We start from the raw sequence: 25,058 nt of genomic DNA, 5'->3' as shown, positions 1-25,058 counted from the left end.
CTGGCCCGCCATCTTGAGTGTATTGTGCGATGGGTGCCTGTGTGCATGTGCTACTGTGTGGGAGACCATTGCTTCCTGGGGCTGGCACTCCTCCACTCTATTTTCTCTTTCTGTTATTCCTCCTGGATCCTACCTGCGTCTATACAGTGGCAGTGAGCTCTATCACAGATTTCTCTTGCAAGTTGACATGCAATGCAACGGAAGAGAATGCCTAGTCTAGTGGGCAGATTTAAAGTATCCATGGTGTCCTTAATATTGATAACAAGTATAGGAAAGATTGTACTTTATATTTCTGGAGGACAGCAGGTGGCACAAAAAGCATGTGGTGAACCACTGTCTTCTGGTGGTGACATGGTGAGTGTAGCCGGGGGGGGTGGGGATCATCCCCACACCTCCCACAGTCACCAGCATCAGGTAGTTTGGCCCTCATTAACTTCAGCATCCACTGACAAATTGAGGCAGGGGACTTTGCCCCATTTCTTCATTCTCCTCTCTCGCCACCTGCTCCTGTTTCTTTGACACCTCCTCCTGTCTCACCACCTCTCCTTGAAATCTTGCCACCTTCTCCTGTTGCTTTACCACCTGCTCCTGATGTCTCACTGTCTCTCCCTCACATCTCATCTCCTCTGACCAATGTTTTATCACCTTCTCCTGATATTTCCAACCTCCTCTCTTGTCCCTCCAAGTCACCTTCTATTGCCTCCTCCAGATGACCTTGCCTTCTGGTTACTACACACCAATTGCCTTCTCTCAACTCCTCCGACCCTTCTTCTTTGCACCTCTGCTCCCTCCTGAGCTCCACACACTCCTGCCAATTTCCTTCCCCTTTGTAGGGGCTTGTGCAGGTCAGGCCAGACATGTACACTCTGACCTTTCCAGAAGTGTATGTCAACATTAGCAAATGTGACTGGTTTGTTGAAATGCCAGGTTGTCGTCTGCCTGCGTGGCTTGCTTGGCCCTTCTCCCTCATAGGCCTATGATCCGATGCAATGTCTGGGGATGGTGCGATCTTGGATTTGATGTTCGCTCATTACTGCTGCCAGCCGCATGGAGCGGAATTGTGCTCTTTGCAAGTCTTTCTCGTTCACAAATTCATGTGTTAACAGGCAGGCTTCCCAGAACATGATACTCACTAACTGAAGCCCAGTAAGTGTCAACTTGGATTACTTGTCTCCATAAGGTATGCTGCCCACAGTATTTTTCCTGTATATTTTGGAGTCCCTAAAGGGACAGAGCCTGTTGGTGGTGCCCAGTGATGGGTCCCTACCATGTGACAAGGTAAGTGTATTCTCCCACACACTACGCCTGTGTCCCACATCATTTAGCACGCAGTCATACCCATCCCCCATAGTCCCCTCTTCTTATACCATCAGAGTCAAGCAGGGAACTTTGTCACAATACATAATATGACACTCTGGTCCTCTGCTTGTTTGCACATGATTGAATCCAAATGTGTTAGGCCCACTTGGTAAAAGATCCTTCAATTTTCCGGTTCACCATATCCAGACTTCAACCCCACTAGCTCAAGGAAACTTCTGCCTTCAACGGTTTTAGGAAAGAACTCGAAACAGAAGTTTCACAACAACTTTTGAACATGGATAAAGTTAAAGGAAATACTTAATCCTTCTCAACTGCTATTTTAGATTCATTCTTCACATATTACAAACCACCCTGTTCCAAATCTCGGCACCAAGAGGCCACTTGTGGTGTAAGCTCTACATTGCAAGACTTCAGGCATAACAGAACATAACACAAGATCTGATGTACACTTACTGTAAAAAAAAAAAAAAAATACAAGGTCTCAACCCAAGCAAAGAGAGTAATGATGTTGGGAGTAACATTTTTTATTTTTTATGTATTTGGGTCAGAGCTTCTGTTCTGTGTACGGGAAAAGGGAATCACCAAGAGGTGCTGGGAGCACAGTAGAACTAAATTCCAAAGAATACCAATTGTTAACAGGGAAGGCAAGGCATTGCTAATGCATACACCAGCACTAAGTGGAAATTAAGGATCTCAGCTAAAACTTTTTCGTAAGTACAATCATGACAAGGAGAAACGGGCGGGAGCTAATATGTGGGCTCATACACCATCTGAAGTTGGATGTTCCCAAATTTACAGCATAAGAGCTCATGTAGGAGTAATTTCTGTCTGGAAACACTGGATCAGTATGGTTTACAAGCTGTATGAAAGGTGGGAGAGAAGGGGATAACAAGTATTGCAGGTTGTGATAGGAGATGAGGAAATACAATAAAGCATCACATCTTTTTCCAAGATCTTGCTGACAAATGTACATCAAGTGGGGTTTAATCAGCACCAAGATGGCCATGGGTGAGTGATCTGCTTCCAAATACTAAAATAAATAAAACTATAATCCACCACAGAAACCTGTTTCTTAAAGACTATAGGCCTGGAGTCAGTCCTTAATTTTGCTGAGTCAGCTGACATTTATGCATATTAGTGCCGTCACGTACAACTTATGCAGGCAATTTGGCATGCATGCACATGATATCTGAAAACATGACCTCAGATGAAGGCAGAGCGAAGGTATTGTGCGACTACATTTACAAAGATGATTTTAAGATATTGAGAATTTCTACACTATTTTTACAAAGATGCAGCGAGTACATATTTTTTAACATCCTAAAATGTAAGTGATAGATAAGTAGTATAAAAACTTACTTTGATGTTTGCTTTAAAGAACTGTTTAGGAGTTGCATATCCAATTGTTGAAGGAGAAGAAACATTTTCATTTTAATCTCTGCTTCGGGATCGTCGTCTTGCTTCATTGTATCCAGTAGTCGCAGCATGGACATATCCTCCCCTTCAACAGTAGCAAATGCTGGTCCAATAATTTTTGCTATAGGGTCTCTATTGACTGTTAACAGAAACATTCCTTTTACAAACATATAACTTTTTGTCTGAAGTTTTCAACACAATGAGGTTTGTAACATAACTAGCTGGACAGTGCATTTCTGCTATTAGATTTCTATGAAACATGACAATTGTCATTTACTCAAAAATCAAGGAAAAGTTTACGATCTTAAAAACGAAAATAAAGATGAATGCAAGTAGAAAACACACACACACACACACACATTTACACACACACAAAAACACACAAAGGCTCCTTGCAATTTAACCTGTATGGCTTTATTAACAGAGCAGAAAGTAAATATTGCAAAAAGAGGTTTAATAGTAACAACAAATTAATCTTGAGAAGCTGCAACATTGCATCTCCAAAAGAGATATTTGATTACTTGTATTGCTCACACAAGTTCAAGCAATGTTTAAACCTCTGGATTATTGCCTAGTTTGTCACCATACAGAACCTGCCTCTTCTACATTCTGCACTGGTTCTGAGATGGCTGCTTCACGTGATCAAGCAGAACAGGGAGACACGCTCTTACCTGAGCCAGAATTTCTCAGTATGCCTGAGCCTACAACACACATCAATGGGCCCTATAAGGAAGGCATGGTATCAAACAGTGAGACAGACACAAGTGATCCCAGTTCAAGGGTGTTTATTGAACTTCATTTGGGTTTGAAAACGCCTATGTAATACTAAATCTAAAGATGGGAGCAAGCGACGACCATCAAATAATAATAACGCAGTCCTAGTCGAGTCCGTCTAAATAAAAGGGCGTATACTAATAAACCTATTGCCAATCCTTACTTCTAAATACAAATAGTGTGGGAAACAATGTTATGAAAAAGAAAAGTGTTCAAGAAATGATATATCAGGAAATTCAAGCCATTGGCTCCCCTTCCCCGCGTTTTCAGCACAGGACAATGCGGCACACTCGAGCTTAGCACACTCTCTGATCTCTCTAGCACGAAGGTGCAAATCAAAATGTCAACATCAGGGCCTTCTGTGCCAAAGTCTCTTTGCCATTCAAAGTCTCTTATTTCAGAGGGCTTGATGAAACATGACAAACATTAAAATTCCTTTTATCTTAGGATTTCACTTATAAAACTTCTCGGCTGCTTTACTGTTCATCCCGGGTCCCCCTCTGCCGGGCTCAGACCCACTTTGACACAAAAACTTGAATTGGTCTCCCTCTGCCGGGCTCGGACCAAATTCCGCTACTTCATCAAAATCGAAGACTTTCGACTGTGCGCAGGGTTTTGCTTGACTCATCGCAGGACCACTTCGATTCACAATTACTTGTTCTCTTCTTGACCTTTTTCTCACTTTCACCACTTCTCAGCAGGATACCTTACAGAGACCTACGATTAAGCGCCCACTCAGTGCCGGACCACTCTGTCGAAAGGTATTGTATTGTATGTCGTTTTTAAAGTTCAGTCACTCATCAGCAGTTCAACATTTCTTGCGTCTATTATCGCACATGTTTTAACAATGTACATTTCTTCACCTGCCATACCATACAATGTTGATGCTTGCAACCTTGGCTTCAACACAGACTGGTCTTATATCAGCCTCCCCAACTCACCGGCTGTCTTCAGAGTGTGCTCTCGTGCTCTGCCTTTTATCCTGGGGGAAGCTTAATGAAGTCAGACGTGTGTGATGGTCGGTAATTGCCTGACCTTGCCTGACCATTGTACTGGGACACGTCAGCTATACGGCTCGGGTGTTAGTCTATTTTCTCTCATAGCAGGCTGTCCATGAGAAAGGGTTTGTATTGTGAAAGAGGGGGGTAGAGTTCCTAAATATCCTACCGGGTATGATGGGGTAAAGATGTTACAGGGAAGGGGATACCGTGTCTCACCATCTGGTGTCTCACTCCCCGAAGACCCCTCACCCAGGTGATCCTCCTGCATTGGTCCACCCCCAGGAACTGGATCCAAAAGCGTTGGCCATGTCCTGGCCACCTGGATGACAGATCCCCAGGGACTAGTGGGTGAGACACCTTCTGGTTTCTCACAGACAATAGCTACATTGATAAGGGATGCATATCTGTTCAACAGATGCCAGCTTGGAAGGGATGATGGTATACAGCATGATGTGTTCACCAAGTAGTCTGTGTGGCTAGCTATAAGTTTTATTGACCATTGAGATCGTAAGCTGCCATCCCTGCAAAATATTACTTTGTGCTTCCATGGATATCGAGTCTGCCTGAGTAAAAGCCTACATGAGTTTCCTACTGAACAACTGACATTAAAAATAAATTGGCACCACATCCTGACAAACTATTGTAAGATACGCTGAATCGTCGCGCATGGGGATCACCAACCTTGTCCTACGCTGGTTCAAGTCCTACCTCGCCACCCGCCCGCAGTTTGTTCAGATGAACTTGTCTCCCCAGTGATCTTCAATCTATATGGAGCCGCTGGGAGCCCTCCTAACCACAAACATCATCCACATTCGGATCCACCAATACACTGACGACAAACAGCTATACCTCAAGATCACCTCCATCAAGGTAGTCGATAGGCTCTAAACCTGGCTCTCGCTGATCCAGTCTCAGATGTCCAGTGCTTACTTGAAGCACAACCCCTCCAAGACCGAATTCCTACTCCTCACCAACAACACACAAACCCCCAGACATGCAGACCTGGCAATCAACCATGAACTCAGAGCTTCACACCTGAGCTCACCTCCTGCATCAAGTCCCTCGGCTAAGAAAACTGACACAGCTTCGCATCAGCTCTATTCCTATCCCACCTGGATGGGTGCAATGCACTCTTTGAAGGCTTCCCGTCGTCCTCCTTGGTACACCCTGAGATGTGTCCTACACGCAGCCACCACCATCCCACTGAACGCACAAATCACCTTCAAGTCTTGCTCCATCATCTATAAAGCAGTCACCCTCAAATCACTGAGATACCTTGCAGAGAAACTCAGCATCTCCGGTGGACAGCGCACAACCAGAAGCCAGGACATGTGCAGACTTAGAATCTTTTGCTGCAAAGATTAAAGGACCAGAAAACAAGCCTTCTATGCCTATGCCCCAAGACTACGGCACCTCCTCCCCGTCAGCATCAGATTCCCCCCTACCCTCCTAAAATTCAGAAAAAAACTCAAGACCCATCTCTTCAAACAATCTCTCTCCCTCAACACCTAGGCCATCACATTGCCCCTCACACCACATGACTCGCTAGATGCCGCTGCCACTCTCCTCACCGCCACCCGGTACAGCTGTACTGCTCCTCTGTGCCCCTCTGTGTCCGACCCCCCGCTGTATATCTGTTCTGTTACCTATGAAAAGCGCTTCTTTATGCATCTGTACCGTTGTATACCTCTGTAAAGCGCTCTGTTGCTTCTTGAAGCTAGGTCCGCATTCAATAAATACAATAATAATAATAATAATCTGTTCAAACCACATCAACAGGAGAGTGGATGTGCCAACTACTGGGAATATAATTACTTCTTGCCTGGAACTGGGATGTTGTATAGTCAGGGCGACAATTATAATGGTAGCAATGCGATGATGAATCATGAGAGAATGACAAAGCTCTGCTTAATCACTGATATTTTGTAGGGTGACATTTAGCACCCCATGTAGGCTCAGAGGATATTTCACAGAAGATAGCTCTCCGAGCATAGCTCCCAGATAAACATTAACAGCGCTCCCAAAGAGCAGAGCCAGTCTTTCGGACATTTCTACACCTTTCCCACAAAGCAGAGCAACCCCCTGAGAATGGTTATTCTTCTTTCATACTTACCGAGATATTCCATTAAAAATACTAATGCCTCTCCGGCAACGACATTCTTAATATTTGTTATGCCTCTTCCAGAAAGCAGAGGCACTTCCTGAATTTATTTTCTGGTTCTCTCCCAGAAGATAGGCAAACTACAAACAGTTGTATGGCTCCCCAAAGAGAAGTTCAACCACTCAACAAGGTTAAGACATTCATTTAGAGGACACTTCCTTTTCTGAAGCACCATTAAAAAAAAATAGAATTGTTTATTTGTTCATTTACTTGTAAAGTGCAACCTTCACCTAAAGGTATGTAGGTATGTTAGTGATATGGCATTGACCAAGTGTGGCGAAACCGGGAGAGGAGGACACTGGGGGTCATTACGAGTGTGGCGGTAAGGGGTTAACGGCGCCGGTAAAGATGCCGGAGCCGTCAACCCCTTACCACCACACTACGAGTTCTGCTCACGGGACCCGCTAAGGATGCCTGGTAAAACCAGGCATCCTTAGAAGGTCCCGCGCGCAGACCAGGTTGATAACGGGCCCATTGTTAGCACCCTCCCCATTCCCATTGAGCCCTATGGGGGCTCGAATGGGAATGGGGATGTACCGGGTCCGGGTTCCTTGAATGAAGAATTACCGGGCCCTCCAAGGTTGGAATGGCCAGGTAATTCCTCATTCAAAGAACCCGTACCCGGTATCGGGTACCCGGTAAGGGGATAGCCATGCCACTAATAGCTAATAGCGGCATGGCTACCTCCAAACTTGTAATGACCCCCTCTGTATTGGAACTGTCAAGGTTTCACTGCTTTCCTGAAAGTAAGGTGGTCGGTCAGGTCGCAAGTGTGGGTGGGGAGGGAGATCCTGAGATTTCCGGCTTCAACTGAGAAGGCTCCAGATGCCTTTTCTGGTGAGTCAGATTTTGGGTGGAACCAGCTGTTTTTTGATTGTTGATCTCAGTAATTATTGTTAACGATTGTTGTTGCTATCACTGCCTCGCACTTGACAATGCAGACAAAAAGTGACTAGATGGTATTATAGATGATCCCAGACTATGGCTCACACCACAAAGTCCTCCAAAAGGGGCCGTGATGCAACAAAGCCCTGATCACTGCACCTAGCATAAGCCAAGCATAGGTTAGCAGTAGGGGTAGTGGCCTGTGCTTTGGCAAAGTGCTTGATGATATGGTGAATTGTCATGGTCACAAGGAATGCTGACAGAGACCATATCCACACATCTGCAGCCTACTTAAGTAGCAGTGGTGCCACAAATGAATGTGTTTATGTAGGACCATCTTTCCATATGCACACTGCTTGAATTTGTTCAACTTATTGAACTGCTTTCTTGTAGAGGGTAGAAGAGGAGGAAGCAGCGCAACCCACTCTTCACCGTGCATGGTCTCCCTCTCCGGCAGGGTGAAGAAGTCTCATGTGCAGGATTTTTCATCAAGTGAAATCATGGGAAACCCATCCTGGCCTTGCGCCGATCACAAGAGAAAGTAACTCTGGCTTAGCACTACCTCTTCCTCCTCTACTTAAGATACCACTTTCTCCTCCACAGCAAAATGAACATCTCCCTCCTCAGAGGCAGCACTTCTTCAACAACCAACAAGGAACTTCCACCTCTACATGCTTGCACATTCTTCATCAATGTAGTCACCCCATCCTCTTATCTATATTCGTTGTTAGTGCCAAGGGGGCCTCTGCTGCTTCCCAGCAACCACCTCCTGCTAGATGTAGGCAGCTACCACTATTACTGCCTCTACTACCATCGCCACTTACACCAGCAACACTCCCAAAGCCTTCTCCATACTTTGAAGTCATCCCTCCCACAACTTCCTCCAAAGTCTGCCTGAGAGCTTCCTCCATCGCCCACTCTACTACTACTCATTGCTGTTGTACAGGCAATAGTATGCATCACAAACCACAAGGAGTTCACCTCTCTCCCACTAGCACATTCCGGCCATGCTCGTCAGACATTAACACATCCACTTGGCCTCACCCCACTTGTCAGGCTCAATGACCCGAAACTCAGGAACACTTCAGGGTGACTGGGTTCTGTTACAAAACAGAGAGGGAATCAATGAGACACACAAGCCAAATGTCACAGTTTAAAAAGAGTTTTAATATGAACAACACAAGAAAGGGTGCTCAAAACAAAATGTTTGGTGGCTTTTCCTTGGGTTGGCGGAAGAAAGGAAACATAAGGTAGTTCATGGGTTAAAAAGGTTCAGACAACCTTCCAGAAATCCCTGTTGGTGGGGGATCAGTCCCTCGCAATTTGGGGTAGGTAAGTGTCCCCTGCATCTCTTGTGACAATGTTGAATGTCCAATATCTTCCTCTTTGTTCAGTGTCTCCTTTTGTTCCTCTTCCAGGGGTTTCATAGTGCCAATTCCCAAATCTCAGCAACCATGAGTATGGGGCTAGAGATCACCAAGCACAGTACACAAGACCTCTATATGAACATGGGCTGGTGGGCTGGGTGTTTGGAGGGACTTTGATCTCTCCCTCTCCTCGTCCTCGCTATATCCTCTCTTCTTGCTTTGACCCACCACTTGATTGGACCCCGTCCTGTCTATTACCCCAGATGTTGGCAGAGTCTATGGTACCGTTCTTCCCTGATTGCACCAGACCAGGTGACTGTCTCAGCACACTCTTCTGGTGATTCTACTCCCAAACTCTCTAAATGTAAAGGCTCAGCCTCCTGTTCTTTCTCCACTTCTGCGATTTCGATAATTTGCTATAAAAAGATTCTAAATTTGACATTTGTGAGATTTACCAGGTTACTCACTGTAGTGACCACCTTACTCCTAGTCCATAGTCACCTTTCCTCCATACTTATGGGACATCTCTCCGTCCTGTGGGACGGGACCGGAGCACTTTGTAAAAAACATCCACATTTTTTCCAAAAATGTGTCCCTCCTCTCTTTCTTGCGCGGGGCCCCGCACGCGGCCGTAACTCCGCCCATCTTGGCTCCGCCCCACGAATCGCCAATCAGTCCTTTTCTATCGCCAGGTCAAAGACCCATTAGCAATAACAGAGGAACCTTATTAGAGGGGACGGCGGGTGGGCGTATGGAGGAAAGGGGACTATGGACTAGGAGTAAGGTGGTCACTACGGTGAGTAACCTGGTAATACTCCTATGTCCCGTCCCCTTTCCTCCATACTTATGGGAGATTCCCAAGCACTCCTTACAGGAACTACGGGTGGATGGAAATACCCCTCACTGAAAGAGGTTCTTCAGCACAGCTTGACCAAACTGAGCGTCAGCCCTCGAGCTCATGTCGAGACAATAATGCTTACAGAAAGCAGATGGGGAGGCCCAAGTAGCTGCCCTAGCGATGGACTTCCAGGGGACATATTTCTGAAAAGCAACCGCGGCTGCCTTGCCCCGCACCAGGTGTGCATGAATACCCTTAGGAGGTTTCAGCCCTTGGACAGTGAAAGACTCCGTGATGCAGGCGGCGATCCACCGAGAAATAGTTGCCTTAGACGCCTGCTTGCCCTGAGGGTTACTGAAGGTCACAAAAAGTTGAGAAGAACTCCTAAGCTCGGAAGTCCTGTCCAGGTGGTAGAACTTAAGAGCTCTTCGGACATCAAGACAGTGTAGAACCCTCTCAGCTTCAGAGGCAGGGTTCGGAAAAAAGACTGATAGGGAAATCGACTGATTCAGATGGAATTCGGTCATAACCTTCAGCAGAAATGCCGGGTTTGTCCGAAGGACTACCTTGTCCTTGTGAAAGACCAAGAAAGGAGGCTCCACCAGCAATGCCTGGAGCTCACTCACTCTCCTTGCTGACGTAACAGCGACCAAAAAGGACACTTTCCAGGACAAGTACTTGAGGTCCACCGTAGCCATTGGTTCAAAGGGTTTATGGCACAATGCCTTGAGGACCACATTTAGGTCCCACGGCGGGTGCAGATTATGAACTGGAGGGTAGAGGCGTGTCAAGCCAGCAAAATGAGCCACTGGGTTAGTCAGGGAATAAGAACTCTGTTCTGTAGAAAGATAAGCGGAAACCGATGAGAGATAAGTCCTGCATGACAGAACATGAACCCCTGACTCTGCTAGGGAGGACATGAAGGACAGCACCGTGTCAACCGTGGCCATCCTTGGATCCAACTTCTTCTCCAAACACCAATGACAGAACCTGAGCCATCTACTCTTGTACTGAGATCTGGTCGAGGGTTTCCTGGCTGCCTGGATAATACGCATGAAAACCGCAGACAAATTCAGATGCTCTAAAGACTTGAACTCAGGCATCATGCCGCCAAGCTGAGCGATTGAGGGGTGGGGTGCCACAGCTGCTGTTCCCCTTGGTGAAGAAGATCGGGAGTTACTGGTAACCTGATCGGCGGATACACCGACAGGTGTTGAAGCTCTGAGAACCAAAACCTGGCCGGCCACCAGCCACCAGGGGGCTATGAGTAGAAGGGAACAGTTGACCGAATTCTTCAACTTCCAAATTGCCCGGTGAACTAGAGGCAGAGGCGGGAAGGCGTAAGCTCTCATGTTGTGCCATGGAATCTTGAGAGCATCCCCCAGAGAGTAGGCTCCTAGCCCCCCTCTGGAGGCATACTGAGGAAGCTTCCTGTTTACCGTCGTAGCGAAGAGGTCCACCTCCGGTGTGCCCCAATGCGAGAAAATCCATGAGAGGACCTCCGCCTTCAACTCCCACTCGTAGCTGACCACTGTCCGCCGGCTGAGGGCATCCGCTGTGACATTCAGCTGACCCGGGTTGTGTACTGCAAGCAGCCAGACACCATGAAGCACGGCCCACTCCCATATCTGGATAGACAGGTCCACGGGCGGGGAGACTTAGTTCCTCCTTGCTTGTTGATGTAATACATTGACATCACATTGTCCGTGCGTATGCGGACCACCTTGTTGGCAATGAGCGGTCTGAACGCCTTGATCGCCAGAAAGATCGCCAGAAGCTCCAAATGATTTATGTGCAGGAGCTTGTCCTGAGGCGACCAGAGGTCCGAGACCTGAAGAAGATCTAACGTCGCACCCGATCCCAGAAGGGAGGAGTCTGTCGTGATCGTAACCGTGGGGGCTGGGTCCTGAAACCCCGCACCCACCGACAGGTTGCTGAGAGATGACCACCAGTCCAGGTCCACTCTCATGGAATCCGGAATCATTATCTGCTTGGAATCCGGGTCCACAGCCTGACGCCAGGAACGCCGAAGAGCCATCTGGGTCCATCTCATCTTGAGACGAGCAAGAGGAAGAGCCAGCACGCACAAGGCCATGAGGCCCAGAAGCCTCTGGAACCACCAGGCCGACATGCTCTCCGACTGCGCAAACATCTGACACGTGGCTAACAGATCCGCCATTCTGTCCCCGGTAAGGTACACTCTGCAGTCGATCGTGTTCCAGCAAAAACCCAGGAAAATCGGGTCCTGCGAGACCGTCATGGAAGATTTCCGCCAGTTCACCGACAGCCCAAGATGGAACAGGAGCTGAAGGAGAGACTGGAGATTGCCCGCTGCTGCTAGCGGACAAGGTCTGCGTAAGAGCCAGTCGTCCAAATACGGATACACATGTGTACCCTGGATACGAAGATAGGCCACAATCACCGACATCATCTTCGTAAAGACACGCGGCGCCGAGCTGAGGCCAAAAGGAAGTACTCGAAACTGGAAGTGCTCCTCTCCCAAAGAAAAGCAGAGATATCTCCTGTGTGGGTTCCAAATCAGGATATGCATGTACGACTCCTGAAGATCCACAACGTTGAGCCAGTCACCCGTCTGCAAGGAGGAGTGTATCTGGCTGGGCGTAATCATCTTGAATTTCTCTTGGAGTAGGAAAAAATTGAACTGGGAAAGGTCTAGGATTGTGCGCAGGCCAGCCTGGTTGGGTTTGGGCACCGTAAACAGCCGAGAGTAGAAGTCCTCCCCTCGCTCCCCGAGGGGAACAGGTTCCACCGCTCTGAGGGCCAGAAGTTTCTGAACCTCGGCTTTGAGGGAGGGCTAGCCCGACAGCTGAAAAGGAGGGTTGCGGGGTGGGGTACGGGGTAGAGGTAAGCAGAAGCCCGCTCGAGCAACTGACAAGACCCATCTGTCTTCTGTGATGGCCTGCCACGCCTCCCAATGAGACACAATGCTTCCTCCCACCGGGGTCTCATGCGAGCGCGGAAAACCCTCATTTAGCAGGTTTATCGGTGGTGGAGGAGTCTGAAGAGCGGGAAAAAAAACGTGTCCGTTGTTGCCTACGGCGGTTATTCCCTGCATGAGTATCCACTCTGCGAGATTTGCGGTCGAGGAAGCCCCTAAAACCAGAGGAGGGTCGACTTTGTGACAACGGTCTCTGGGTTTTGAAAGGAGCCTCAACCAGGACAGACAATGACTTAGCTGTCTGAGTGCTATCCTTCGTCTTGGTCAGCACTACATCTGTTGTAGAATGAAAGAGCTCCTTACCATCGAACGGAAGGTCCAACACCTTGTCCTGCACTTCTTTTGAAAATTTAGTGGCATGCAGCCACGCCTGCCGTGAGGTATCAACCCCCAGCATAAGGCCCCGAGCCGAGGTGTCTACGTGATGAGCCGCAGCCTCCAGGAGATCCTGGGCCAAGACCCTGGCATCGGATAGGCCACCCTTGAAGTCTTCCAACTTCTCGACCGGGATGTGCTCCTCAAATTCTGACAGACCTTTCCACATCCGCATATTAGCCCCCACTAATATCAACTCAGCATTGGCCTGCCTGAGCTGCAAGGCCGAGTTGGCAAAGATTTTCCTCCCTAGGGAGTCAAGGAGCTTGTCCTCTTTACCCAGGACCTGAGTAGCCGTCGTGGAAGAGGATGCTGCAGGTCTGGATTGCAAAGTGGCCACAGCCACCACTGTGGAGGAGGGAGGCGGACAAGACAACAGGGCCACCTCTTCCGAAGAATGTAGCCTGTACCTCGCTTCAATCTTCTTATTGACAAAAAGTCCCGAGTGTGGCTGTTCCCAGACTCTTCGGACCTCGGCCAGAACATCCTTCTGCAGGAACAGGCCGGTACGCTCCAAGGGAGACAGGGTGAACGCCCCAGAAAGCACACCCTCCTGCGGAGCGGGTGCCTCGGGCACCGGAACATCTAAGAAACTCATCATGTCCAGTAGCCGGTCATGAAAAGCTCTGATAGAGCGGGGAAGGTCCTCTTTGTCCTGATCACCTTGAGGGTCATCTGACAGGTCAGGATCCTGCTGAGCCGTGTCAGGCACTGCCTTGTCCACTGGGGACAATGGAGGCAAAGGCGGAAGAGCTGGGGGAGGCACCACGGGCAAGGGAGGCCCCGGCGGAACCACCGGAGGAATGGGTGGAGCCAAAGGCGTAGGTGGACATATCTCCATGAAAAGCCCTTTGAAATATTCCCTCATGGGGTCGGTGCGCATAAGTGCTTGAAATTTACCGAAAAAGACGTCCTCCGGAGACTGTTTCGGAACCTGAGGAGGCCTCACGAGGTGGACAAATCCAAGGACATAGCGGGGAAGGGTGCCACACCGGCCCCTCCACCGATGTATCCACATAAATCAAAGGTGCCGCCCCTGTGGGCAACAAAACATTGTGCGGAAGAGGCATCCGGGTGTTCCAATCATAAACCGGCCGGTAAGGATGCGCACAGGGACCTTAGGTTCACCCAAGGGACCAAGCCCTACAACGGAGGCCGATGGCGTAGTTGTAGGGGTAGCATCTAAAATGGCCGCCGCGGTCGTGGCGGGAACGGGTGCCATTTTGTCCTCATCTGAGGGGAACTGCGGCACGTTAGGTAGTAAGGCAGGGGTCCCCGTCGATGGATCAGGGGTCTTAATCTTAGCCTTAACACAAGGAACCTCGGCAGAGCCGGTACTATGAGGCCTAGAATGTTTTTGTGACATACCAACCGCCAACTGAGCCTTCGAAGGAAGGACCCCGGCACTGCCAGTAAAAGAAGAACTTTGCTTCTTTGCCCCCTCAACAGGTCTTATGTCACCACAAGAGTGGGAACGGTGAGCAACAGCTTTCACCGACAAAGCCTTGACCGGCCTCTCAGAACTGTTGGTAGCTTTAGCCTCTGAACGAGGGACCTCGGACCCAGGCCCGGTAAAAGCCTTATCTGCGCGGGCCTCGAACATCCATTTGGTAACAACAATCCCAGCCAAGGCCTCGGGGCGAACCCCAGTCTCATCTTTGAGGGAAGCTGACAGAGAGGCCTCAGAGTGAGCTCTGGTACCACACGACTCAGTAGAACTGGGTCTACAAACAGCCCCCACAGGAGGGGCCTCGGAGCATACTCCGGTATTCGCAGGCCCCTTCTGGAGACCCTCGTGGGAAAACTCTGGTAGAATTATTAGGGCCAAAGGGCACGTCAGGGCAAACCCTGGTGACAGAGCGATCAACGCCCCTCCCAGCCCGAGAGGAACCCGGAAAGGTATCCCCCGGCCAGGGTGCTCTGAAAAGTAAAGAGCGTTTCTTCTTCTCGTCGATGAACGCCTGAAAATGTGAAGGAGGAGTTCGTCGGAACACCCCCTCCCACTGCTCCAACCGATGTTGAATTGCCCGGACCGAAAGGGAGTCACAGTAAAAACAGGAGTCCCAGCGGTGATCCGGACCCAAACATTCTAAACAAAGAGGATGGGGATCCGCCCTCGCAAAGCGACGGTGACACGATGAACAATCAGGAAAGTCTAGACATAGACAGACCAGTAAACGAACGCTAGCGAGAGCCAGAGAGGAAAAAAGGGAAGAAAAACTTCTGAGGTTGCAAGTGCGTCTGACCCCGATCGAGCGGAGAAAAGGACTGACGGGCGATGCGCGGGATGGAGCCAAGATGGGCGGGGTTACGGCCGCGTGCCGGGACCCACGCAAGAACGAGAGGAAGGACACATTTTTGGAAAAAATGTGGATGCTTTTTACAAAGTGCTCCGGTCCCGTCCCACAGGACGCAGAGATGTCCCATAAGTATGGAGGAAAGGGGACGGGACGTAGGAGTAAGTTCATAATTAATAAAATCAGAAATGTTTATGAATAATTAATATTTGATTTTACACATTCATGTTGGGTATTCCTGTTTGTCAGGACCAGGGCAATCTAGAAATCTGTACTTCAATGATGTATCATGTTACTACAAGAAGATATGGAACATAAATTATTTGAATTCGAAAGTGTGAGAGCAGGCAGCCCCCACACGTTTCACATGCATTGAAAATACGATCAACCCATGAAGATTGGGGAGGGAAGGGGTATTCTTTGGTATTCTATTAAGCAAGCCAATGGAAACGTTTGACCAATCAAACAGTGTGCAATCATAATGACTGTGTGTTGGAATATCACCCATTATAAAAATGGGAACACAGGCACAATAGAGAAATAGACACAAACTGGAGGATTCTGGAATTAAAGGCTGCAGGGAAAGAGAACACCAGTTCCAGATGGATGAGTACTGATCTTGGAGAATATCTGGAGTGTCAAGGCCTTGTTCATGAGAGAGCCTGTGGCAGATTTACACGAGACAGACCTGCTTTCCATAAAAAAAGATAGACCAGAAAAGGCCAGCTAACTGGAAATTCCATGGGAGCATTTGAGGATCCCTGTTGGCTCTGGGCCTTGAGGAATTATTTAAAAGTGAGTACAAAAACTCTTCAAATGTAATTTTACTTAGGCCCCCTAGGATAATTTCTCTAAGTGACAGGAGTGGGAGAGTGGGAGGTGGTTTTTTTCACTAGGGGGAAAGGTCATTTGAACTAGAATCTCTTGATATTCCAGTGTGAAATACATGTTGCTTCCACACTACATTCAATGACAAGGAAGGTTTCATATCAATAAGGATTAATATATTTTTTAGTGCTGTGTGCGCAGTGTAGAACTGATACCATATCTATACAGCTAAAATGCAGTTCTTTTTTTAATTAAATCCAGTCAAATTGTACTCAGGGTGCTTTTACATGTTTAGTCAAGAACTTAGGCTGGGATTTGAATGCCCACATTCCGTAGCCTATCATAAAAAAACTTGATAAAGTGCAACTGGTAAAAGCCATAGATAATTAAAAAGAGACATTGGGAGATGAATTGATTTTAGCTGTGGCACTTCATTCCTGTAGAACATAATAAAGTAAATTACATTTTCTCCTCACTCTTTGCATTGCACAGTAGAGGAAGGGCTTTGCACCCGTGGGACCCGATTTGCAAAATGAAGTTGGATCCCCGTATTAGGAAATCATAAACCAATTTTCTATATTGGGTGGCTGAACCAATATTGTGTGTGCTCTAAATTGACAGCCCTGGTTTCCTATCCCAAAACAGCAGAATTAGATAAAGCTCATTATAGCATGCAATCAAACGCATGCACATACCAGCAACCCACAGCACCATATTTACATGGGAGGAATTGATTTCAATTCAATTATAACGGTTTTGATGTTTATGCAACCTTTCGCTCATACCAACACTTGTTATTGATACTGGAGAAAATAAAATGTTCTAAAATTGGTGACTGATTATAGGGAAATTAATGTGATGTATAAACCACTCGAATCATTTGAATATACTAGCCAGTAAGTGCTGGTGTAATTATGCACTTGGATTGTGCTTAAAAGGTAGATTGTCCAATTGGAATTCAAATCAGAAATATTAATAATTCTGTTGTGTGACTAATTGTCTACACAGTTTTAGTGAAATGTCACAGGCAGACCAATTCTTATTTTCTGTGTATCAACTATTAACGTGTATAGATCTTTGATTGTTGCGACTTCCCCAACATAAAGTTAAAGGACAACCTTATATTTAATATATTTAATTTAAATGCATTCTAGTTGGGCCTATAAACACAGCCTGTTTCTTGTCCCAAAATTTGCAGAATGGAATTTTATACCATGGGGTGTTTTATCAGTGATTGGCACTTAGTGAAAAGATCAACAGATCAAATATCTCAATATTACTATTATCGAAACAAACACATTGTTTGTGGCAGGGCATAACAGAAGCCTACAAGGGCTGTTGGACATTTCATAGAAATAGTTCAGACCCTTTTTGGAGAACCCTTTTTTTCTGGTGGTAATTAGTTAATGCTCTGCTTAAAAACAATGACTTGTTCAATGCCTTTGAGTTCCTATTAATCCCTGGCCTTATAAACTTTGACTATGTTGGCCCTATCGTTACGGTGTTCCAAAGTCAGCACTGGTAGGATATCATATCTTTGCCAATGAAAACCTGCTCTCTTTGGAGCTTATAGGGAAATTTGCTGAGCTAACTTATTTAAACAATCTCCAAATCACCTGAATTTCAGGGGGATTTGGTGGTATTTAGATTAGCCACATTTATTTCAAACCCTATGGGGGAGGACTGCCCCTTTCAGAGTAAGAATGCCCTCACAAGGTAGTGGAGCATATTCTATTTTTTATTAAAAAAACCATCTTGCTTAACCTGTGGTATAATCTATCTAGCTGGGCTCAAGGAAAAATAGAAAGAAATACCAACTTCTGTTATGTCTTTAGAAGGGTGCAAAATGTGCACTTGCCACCACCCATTGGCTATTGATATTTGACTCTTGGCGAGTAAGAAATGGTGTGCTGTGCATATGTAGAGAGTTAAGGTCGTGAGTGACTTTTTTATGGTTCCTTAGTAGCTTGCAACTTGAATGTCTGCCTTTTACCCCAGTCTAAAGTACCGATAACAGAAAGCAGTATTTCTTCTACTTGTCTATGCCAACATAGAATATTGACTACCTTTGGATAGCTATGCTATAAACATACACATTTAGTCCTTCTTCGATGTTTATAGTATGATACATACAAAGCCGAAGCTAGTTCTATTGGGTATTTAGCTCAAAGCGAGAAAACATGGCACTCCCACTTGAACTTGTGCAAGGAACAATAGCGCAAGTCAAACTTGTGCCTGAATTGATCAATGGCATGATTCTTTTTTTTTTTTTTACTTCTGTTTATTAGGTTTACAATACATCAGTTCCACATAGGCTGAAACAAACAATAAAGCACTCAATTCAAATGAAAACACGAACAAACCAATTAAACCAAATCTTGCAATAAAATCAACTATATAAAACTCAGCTAAATGAACCTCACCAAATGTCTAGCCCTACACACACAAAACAACACGAAGACAAAACACAAACATCACAAGGAGAAGGGAAGTAAAAAAAAAAAAAAAAAGAAAAAAAAAAAACCTTATACCAATCTCCACCTGCCACCAAAATGTTCCATGAATGAGCAAATCAATCATAGAGAGCATCAAACGAACCCCACAGCAATAAATACTCGTCCTCCTTGCCTCTATTCTTCAACGAAACCTGATTCTGACCACACAATCTTTTGGTATGGGGATACAAGTTTCCAAACCCTCCTCCACTGTGATAATAACCTCAGCAGTTTGAATAAAGGATGTTGAAACAAATTGTCTATTGAATGTTTTCTGCCTAAATCAAATAAGCATATCCTTATTCAAAAGCCAGGAGCAAACCAACTTAATGGGCAGTCAAAAGTTGTCTATTGAATGCAAAACATTCAAACTGATACACAAGGACTATGCATGCTTTTAAAATTCGGGCAAACTCGATCTTAAACTCAGAATGAAGCATCTGATGCTAGTGGACAAGTGGAGTTTGGTTCACGCTACTCATCACAAGATTATACTTTTCTGCAGCACTACAGACAATTGTGTCACATAGATTACTTTATGGTGGACCACGCACTGCTGAACAGAACTGTGTGTGCTGTTATTGGTAACATCACCCTTTCAGATTGCAAAACAATAAGCTGAATAACACCCACTGGTGAAGCAGATGGCAGTCCCATGAAATTAAGATGAAATCCTTCTCTCCTGCAGAACCAATCATACATCAGGAAATTCAGGAAGACGATAAGGGTTGTTTGGAATGACAACATGCGTTCATTCAGCCTCTCATATAAACTGCATTTGGGAAGACACAGAAGTGTATTAATCTCACAGATGTCCTTATAAAATGCACATCTGGGAAATTGACACAAGCTTGAGGGATGTTCCCTACCTAAAACTAAGCGTGCTTGTCAAAGAAAATAGTCCTTGGTACAAAATCCTATCCAACTAATCTAGCCCTACCAATTAGCACTGAAAAAAGAAAAGAGCAGACGCAGCAATGGCCTCTACCTTCAGCTTCTGCCTGACCCAATCACTTGGATGGCTTGTTGTTAGCTTCATAATAATAATAATAACCTTTCTTGTGTTTAGCTCAAATTGAACTTTACACAAATCATATAACAAAGACAGCATAAAAGCACAACATTAAAACATATTTCATAATTACAAGATAAGAACACTTAAAAAAGACAAACAGGCTGGCAAAAATCACATTTCCATAATGATGAGAGTTCATATTGCGATTTCATGAAAGTTAATTTCCTGACCATACCTAAATAATATGAAATCATATTAACATCATATACATGTTCAGGCTTACATTTGATCTTTAATGTGGCTTAAAATGTCCCGAAAAACCCCAACATTCTGGTGTTAATATTAATTACCTTCTAGGGAAGTCAACTTCCTTACAGTAGTACCTTAATACTATTAACCCAAGAGATTTTTAATTTGCAACCATAAGCAATACAAGGCTATCTGGGAGGAAATGGAATCGGTATTAATACAGTAATCCCAGAAAGCATTTCTTTTAATTGCCTCATAGTTGTGAACTAGGTATCCAAGTTTCACATATATAAAGGATTGGGGTTGAGTGTGAGTGAAGAAGTGTGAGCTCTAGTGGTGAATTAAGTTTATCCTTATCTTTTGAAATCTTTGAATTTTGTTCAGTGTAGGTTGATAACAGACAGTTAATTTATACACGTTATTTCAGTTTCCCTGTTTGTTCTTTTAAACCTGAGTTGTTGGGTTTAATTACATTTTCTTCCCCCGTGTGCCCCCTTCTTTTCGTAGTTGTGCCCCAATGTGAATTCTTTTGCAGTACGTGCAATTTTTATCGTCGTGTGTTGAACATTTGTAATAACTGTGGAAGGCGTTTTGTTATGTTTTACTAGTGAATTGTTATCATTGTCATTGTATTAATAAAATGAATATGCTAATATTTTGTTTGCTGTGTATTACTAAGTGCTAAGCTTGTTGTTTAATTTCCAGCAAACTTGGCCACCAGCCCTTCACACGTGTGAGTCTGTCCCCCTTTTAGGTTTCCTCTAGGGGAAGGTGGACTTCCCTTCTGTGACAACAACGGTTTACCAAACCCATAGTCTAAAGGTAGGGGGTTAGTTTGGTCAAGCAGTACAAATCTATTTCCCCTTCACCTCCTCGGTGGTTGGATTACATATATAAAAGGACCCAGCTCCACACACAATTCTTTAAATAATTTTACAGATGCAGCAATAACGCGCCTCGGGTGGAAGGTGTAACTGTGGTCCTCGCACGGCCAGTAGGGGCAATTGATTAGAGCAAAGCAACAGAATAAAGCATCTGACTTCCGGCTCAGGACATAAGAGCAAGTAGGGCTGAATTTTCCTATAATTATGTGCCACATTAGCCACTGCCCCGTAGCTCTTTAGTTTTGACAGATAGGAATAGTTAGTATACCAGTCCCATCTGTTGAGTCTCTCAAAAGCCACTTTCAAAACAGTGTATGGCTTCTCGGTATTACACTTTGGTTTCCAATCTATCTTTTCAAAGATTTTGTTATTCAACAATGCATTATTACTGCCACCGAGTGCAACTTCATTATCACAATTTTCTCAGAAAATGCCAATAGCTGACATATGAGGCTAATTCTAGATTTAATATAAAGCAGGCCTCTTGCCCAAAGGGCCAATCCCTGTAGGGAAATCAGGCCTAGCTCCAGTCGCATAAATTCAACAGGACAAGAGGGGCTCATACCAAACAAGGTTTGCCAAAAAAAGGCCTCGATCTTATCCAACCAATTTAGATTTTGCATAGCTAGTGCCTTAAGCCCATAGAGCACAGCAGGGCAGAAGGACTGCTTATAAAGGAAATAATGCTGGCAAATTAAAAGCTGGTGTAGTCCCTAGCAAGTTTACGTATCTGGTGAGTACGTTGTTTAGCCCTTCTAGTCTTAGTCTCAACTATACAACTGTAGCTAGAAGATGCACATAATTCGAGGCTCAGTTAGGGCTAAGATAATGCGTAATTGATAGTATCAAATTGGGTATCGATCTTCACTCTATTGAGCCTCTGCCCTGATATCAGCATTAGATTTGTTTTATCTAGGTTGATAACCAAATCGTGCTCGTCTGCAAATCCTGACAATTCATTCAGCATATTCCTCATGCCGGCAAGAGTACAATCGAACATAACCAGGTCGTATGCATAGAGCATGGCGACCAAGGGAACACTCCCGAGCCTTGGGGGACAGTTCGATCTTTCCAATAGATGCTGAGGCAAGTTGGCTATATACAGATTAAACACCCGCGGAGCCACGACACATCCTTGCTTGACTCCCCTGTTGATCTGCACCGAGGATGTCACTGTACCCTCATTGTCCAATCGGACACAGACCCAATTATTACTGCGAAATTCAATCAGGATTTGCAACAACCAGCTGTGACAGCCAGGTTCTCAGTTTAGATCTTCAACTCTTCAATTTAATTATTGCAGCCTCAATGGTCTCCTGGCCAATATCCATCGGCCAGGAGGTCCTTACACTGATATCTTCATGTGAAGCGGTTGATTCAAAGAATTGTGATCACCAGAATGGGATTTACCCGTTTTCTTACTCTCTCACCCTTAGCTGTGGCAAGTATTTTCCAAATGGCAGCTGTATCAAGCTTCATAAAAACATGAACAAAGCATCCCCACCTGGTCCTGGCGATATTAGCCTTGTAATGTTTCAGGCAAGACCAATATTCGTTGCTCATTCTTATTATTTCGCCAACTACAGCTACTGTCAGGCCATGGGCCTTATCCCTCAATTTGGCCACTCTAATAGCCCTGTGTTTAATTTGCTTGGCATTACGTATATTGATGTCAAATACATAGGGGTTCTGCGTTTAAGTAGCTACATTTACTTTCCTCCCCTGGGCCCCTGTTCTGTGTGCAATCTTTCTGAGGCATTCTTCTATCTCGTTAGCACTTTTGCCCTTTAGCTTAAGACAGCCAAAAGAAACCTGATTATAGATGGTCACACAAATTCTCTCATTCTTGACCGATTACCTGCACTATTAGGGACTAAATAACCACACTTGAGATTATCTAGCTCTCTTACATTCAGTTTAATGTCCAATACAAGCATGGCATGGTCCCTATACTAATTTGGTAAGACCCTAAGAGAGTTTACATGCTCCAATAGACAGTTATTACCAACAAAGTAGCCCAACGTGGCCCTCTCTATCCCACAAGACCATGTTAGACCACCCGGCTGATAGCCAAGAGCCTGCCCATTGAGCAAAGTCAGTTCCCATTCCCTCAGGTAAAGGACCCAATGTAATCAATGAGAATTGTATATTGTATGTGGCATTACTATATACTGCTATGTTGTCATACGAAGCACACCTCTTCCTGTCAACACATCTGGAATTCCAGTCACCACATATTACTACAGGGTTGTTGACAGCCAACTCTCCCCAGTGTGTCAAAACTACATCTAGGTAATCAAAAACTTTGCCTGAGACACTTTGCCTGGGGGGTTACAGATGTTTATGACCAACATTCGTGTAGTCCCCCCACCTGCGTTCATGTGTACCTCGATGGCCAAAACATTGCTCCCGGTATCCCTTGACAACACTAGGGTGGGATTGAGGTAATTCCTCACTCCAATCATAAGACCGCCCTTCGAGCGGGCCAAGCTACCCTTCACTGATTTTGATTGGAAGGCCACATATCCACCTATCCCAATGTCAAATGTTGCCCACTTTTTTCAGAGTGCAAATATGAAATTAGACCACAATTTAGCCATTGATTAGTCCTTTTTTAGCAGGTGGGAAAAGCCCTGGGTATTCCAACTCACAATTGTTACTTCATTGGATGCATCCTGTTTTAGGAAGAAATCTATGAAGACATTCCCATCCCTTAGCATCATCATACTTTACAGTTGTCGTAAGGCTGGGTGTTACATTTGCAACATTTTTAGTAGGCTGAGATCTCTTACATTGTGAGCAACATGTTGATGGCTTTAGGCTGTCAATCTTTTGGTCCAAAACAAAGCCCAAATATTTCAAAGATGCCTGATGTTGTCATATCAGCTTTGCTGTTTCAGGCAAGCAACAATGTATCCAAGATACCTTTCCGGGTAATGTGATCAAGGGTTCTGCAAAGTCAAAGTCGACTGAATTCAGCAATCTCAATAAAGGTACTGTTAGGCAGAAACCTGTTCAGTTCCCTCTGGGACCACTGCAAAAGATTTAGGACTGCAGGTGTTTGGCAGTAAACCCACTTGGTAGCAGTCTGTACCACACAGATTCACTTGGTAGCTGTGGCTGAGCAGTCAGACTTCCCTCAAGAAGAGTTAGGCAGTATACAGGGCATTCACAATAGGTCAAGAGAACACAATAGAACAAGAAAACACTGACCAGGGCTTGGTGTAAAAGAGATATAATTATGTATTTAAAACCACATCTAGAAAAACACACAGGCACTAATAGTAAGTAATTCAAAAACACGGTCACTAAAAGATATACACTCCCTTAAAAGAATATTAAACAAGTCTTAAGTAAAGCCCAACTTATTTTCAGACAGCAGTGAGCGCTTAACGTAGATGGCACTCTAATAATTCGTTTTAAAAAGGGAGAGAAAAGCAGAGAATAAATTGAAACAGATCCCAACACTTTTTCACGAACACAACAAGAGAGGAAGGCAAAGTAACACCGTGAATTCAGAGTCAGTAGCCCGGATCCGCTTTAAGAGGATCAAAAACGAAATGTGTCCAAGTTCACATGGTTGCAGTGCACAAAAGTCTTGTAACGGTTCAAAAAGGAGTTGGACCAAAGAAAGGGACCAGTTAGAGGGTCAAGGCGGCCAGCCCAGTCCAGAAGGTTAAGGGGTTATTATTACCTTGTAGCAATCTTTAGAAAGGGAGGCCGGGCGGACACGGTACCTTAAAGAGGTGAGAACACTCCAGCGGGGGCAGTTGTTCCTGGCAGCGGATGCAAGTCGGTGCTTCGTCCGAGGGAAGAGAGGATCTCGGGGAGGAAGACAGGAATCCGTTGCACTGCCAGGGAAGAAACCAGCCGCAGAGTTTCTCAGGTACAAGGAGCGGTCCGTTGATTTGCGGTTCAGTGGTAAGTGGCTATCCGGCTGCCTGAGTGCTTGACACGGGCAGTTCAACCACAAACCGGTCTGGTGTGCGAAGAGAAGAAGGTAAACTGGTTGTGCCCACCAGTCAGGGGAAGAAGCCTCTCCAGCCGGGAGATCTTCTCTGTCGTCGGGAAGTGGTGAGTCGGTTCCGCAGGGCTCCACCGGTGGTGTCGTCGTGGTAGGTCGGCTCAGCTTCTCCCTCGTCGGATTCTCAGGTCCTGTGGCGACTTCTGAAGTTACAGTCCCAAAAGCCCTGC

The 25,058-nt window shown here is 45.6% G+C and overlaps 1 protein-coding gene across 1 annotated transcript in view; it reads right to left on the bottom strand.

Moving 5' to 3' along the window:
• The window catches only part of ODAD2 (outer dynein arm docking complex subunit 2), a 1,183,909-nt gene that overhangs the window by 977,141 nt on the left and 181,710 nt on the right, over positions 1-25,058 (bottom strand). The window contains exon 4 of the mRNA XM_069648108.1: positions 2,680-2,875. Coding sequence (XP_069504209.1) covers positions 2,680-2,875 — 196 coding nt within the window. The remainder of the gene's footprint in view (positions 1-2,679; positions 2,876-25,058) is intronic.

Source organism: Ambystoma mexicanum, chromosome 2q, assembly GCF_040938575.1.
Source record: "Ambystoma mexicanum isolate Mex_15411 chromosome 2q, UKY_AmexF1_1, whole genome shotgun sequence".
In the NCBI taxonomy this organism is placed as follows: domain Eukaryota; kingdom Metazoa; phylum Chordata; class Amphibia; order Caudata; family Ambystomatidae; genus Ambystoma; species Ambystoma mexicanum.
Note: the sequence above shows the minus strand (reverse complement) of the source record. Positions and strands in the feature narration are given on the sequence as shown.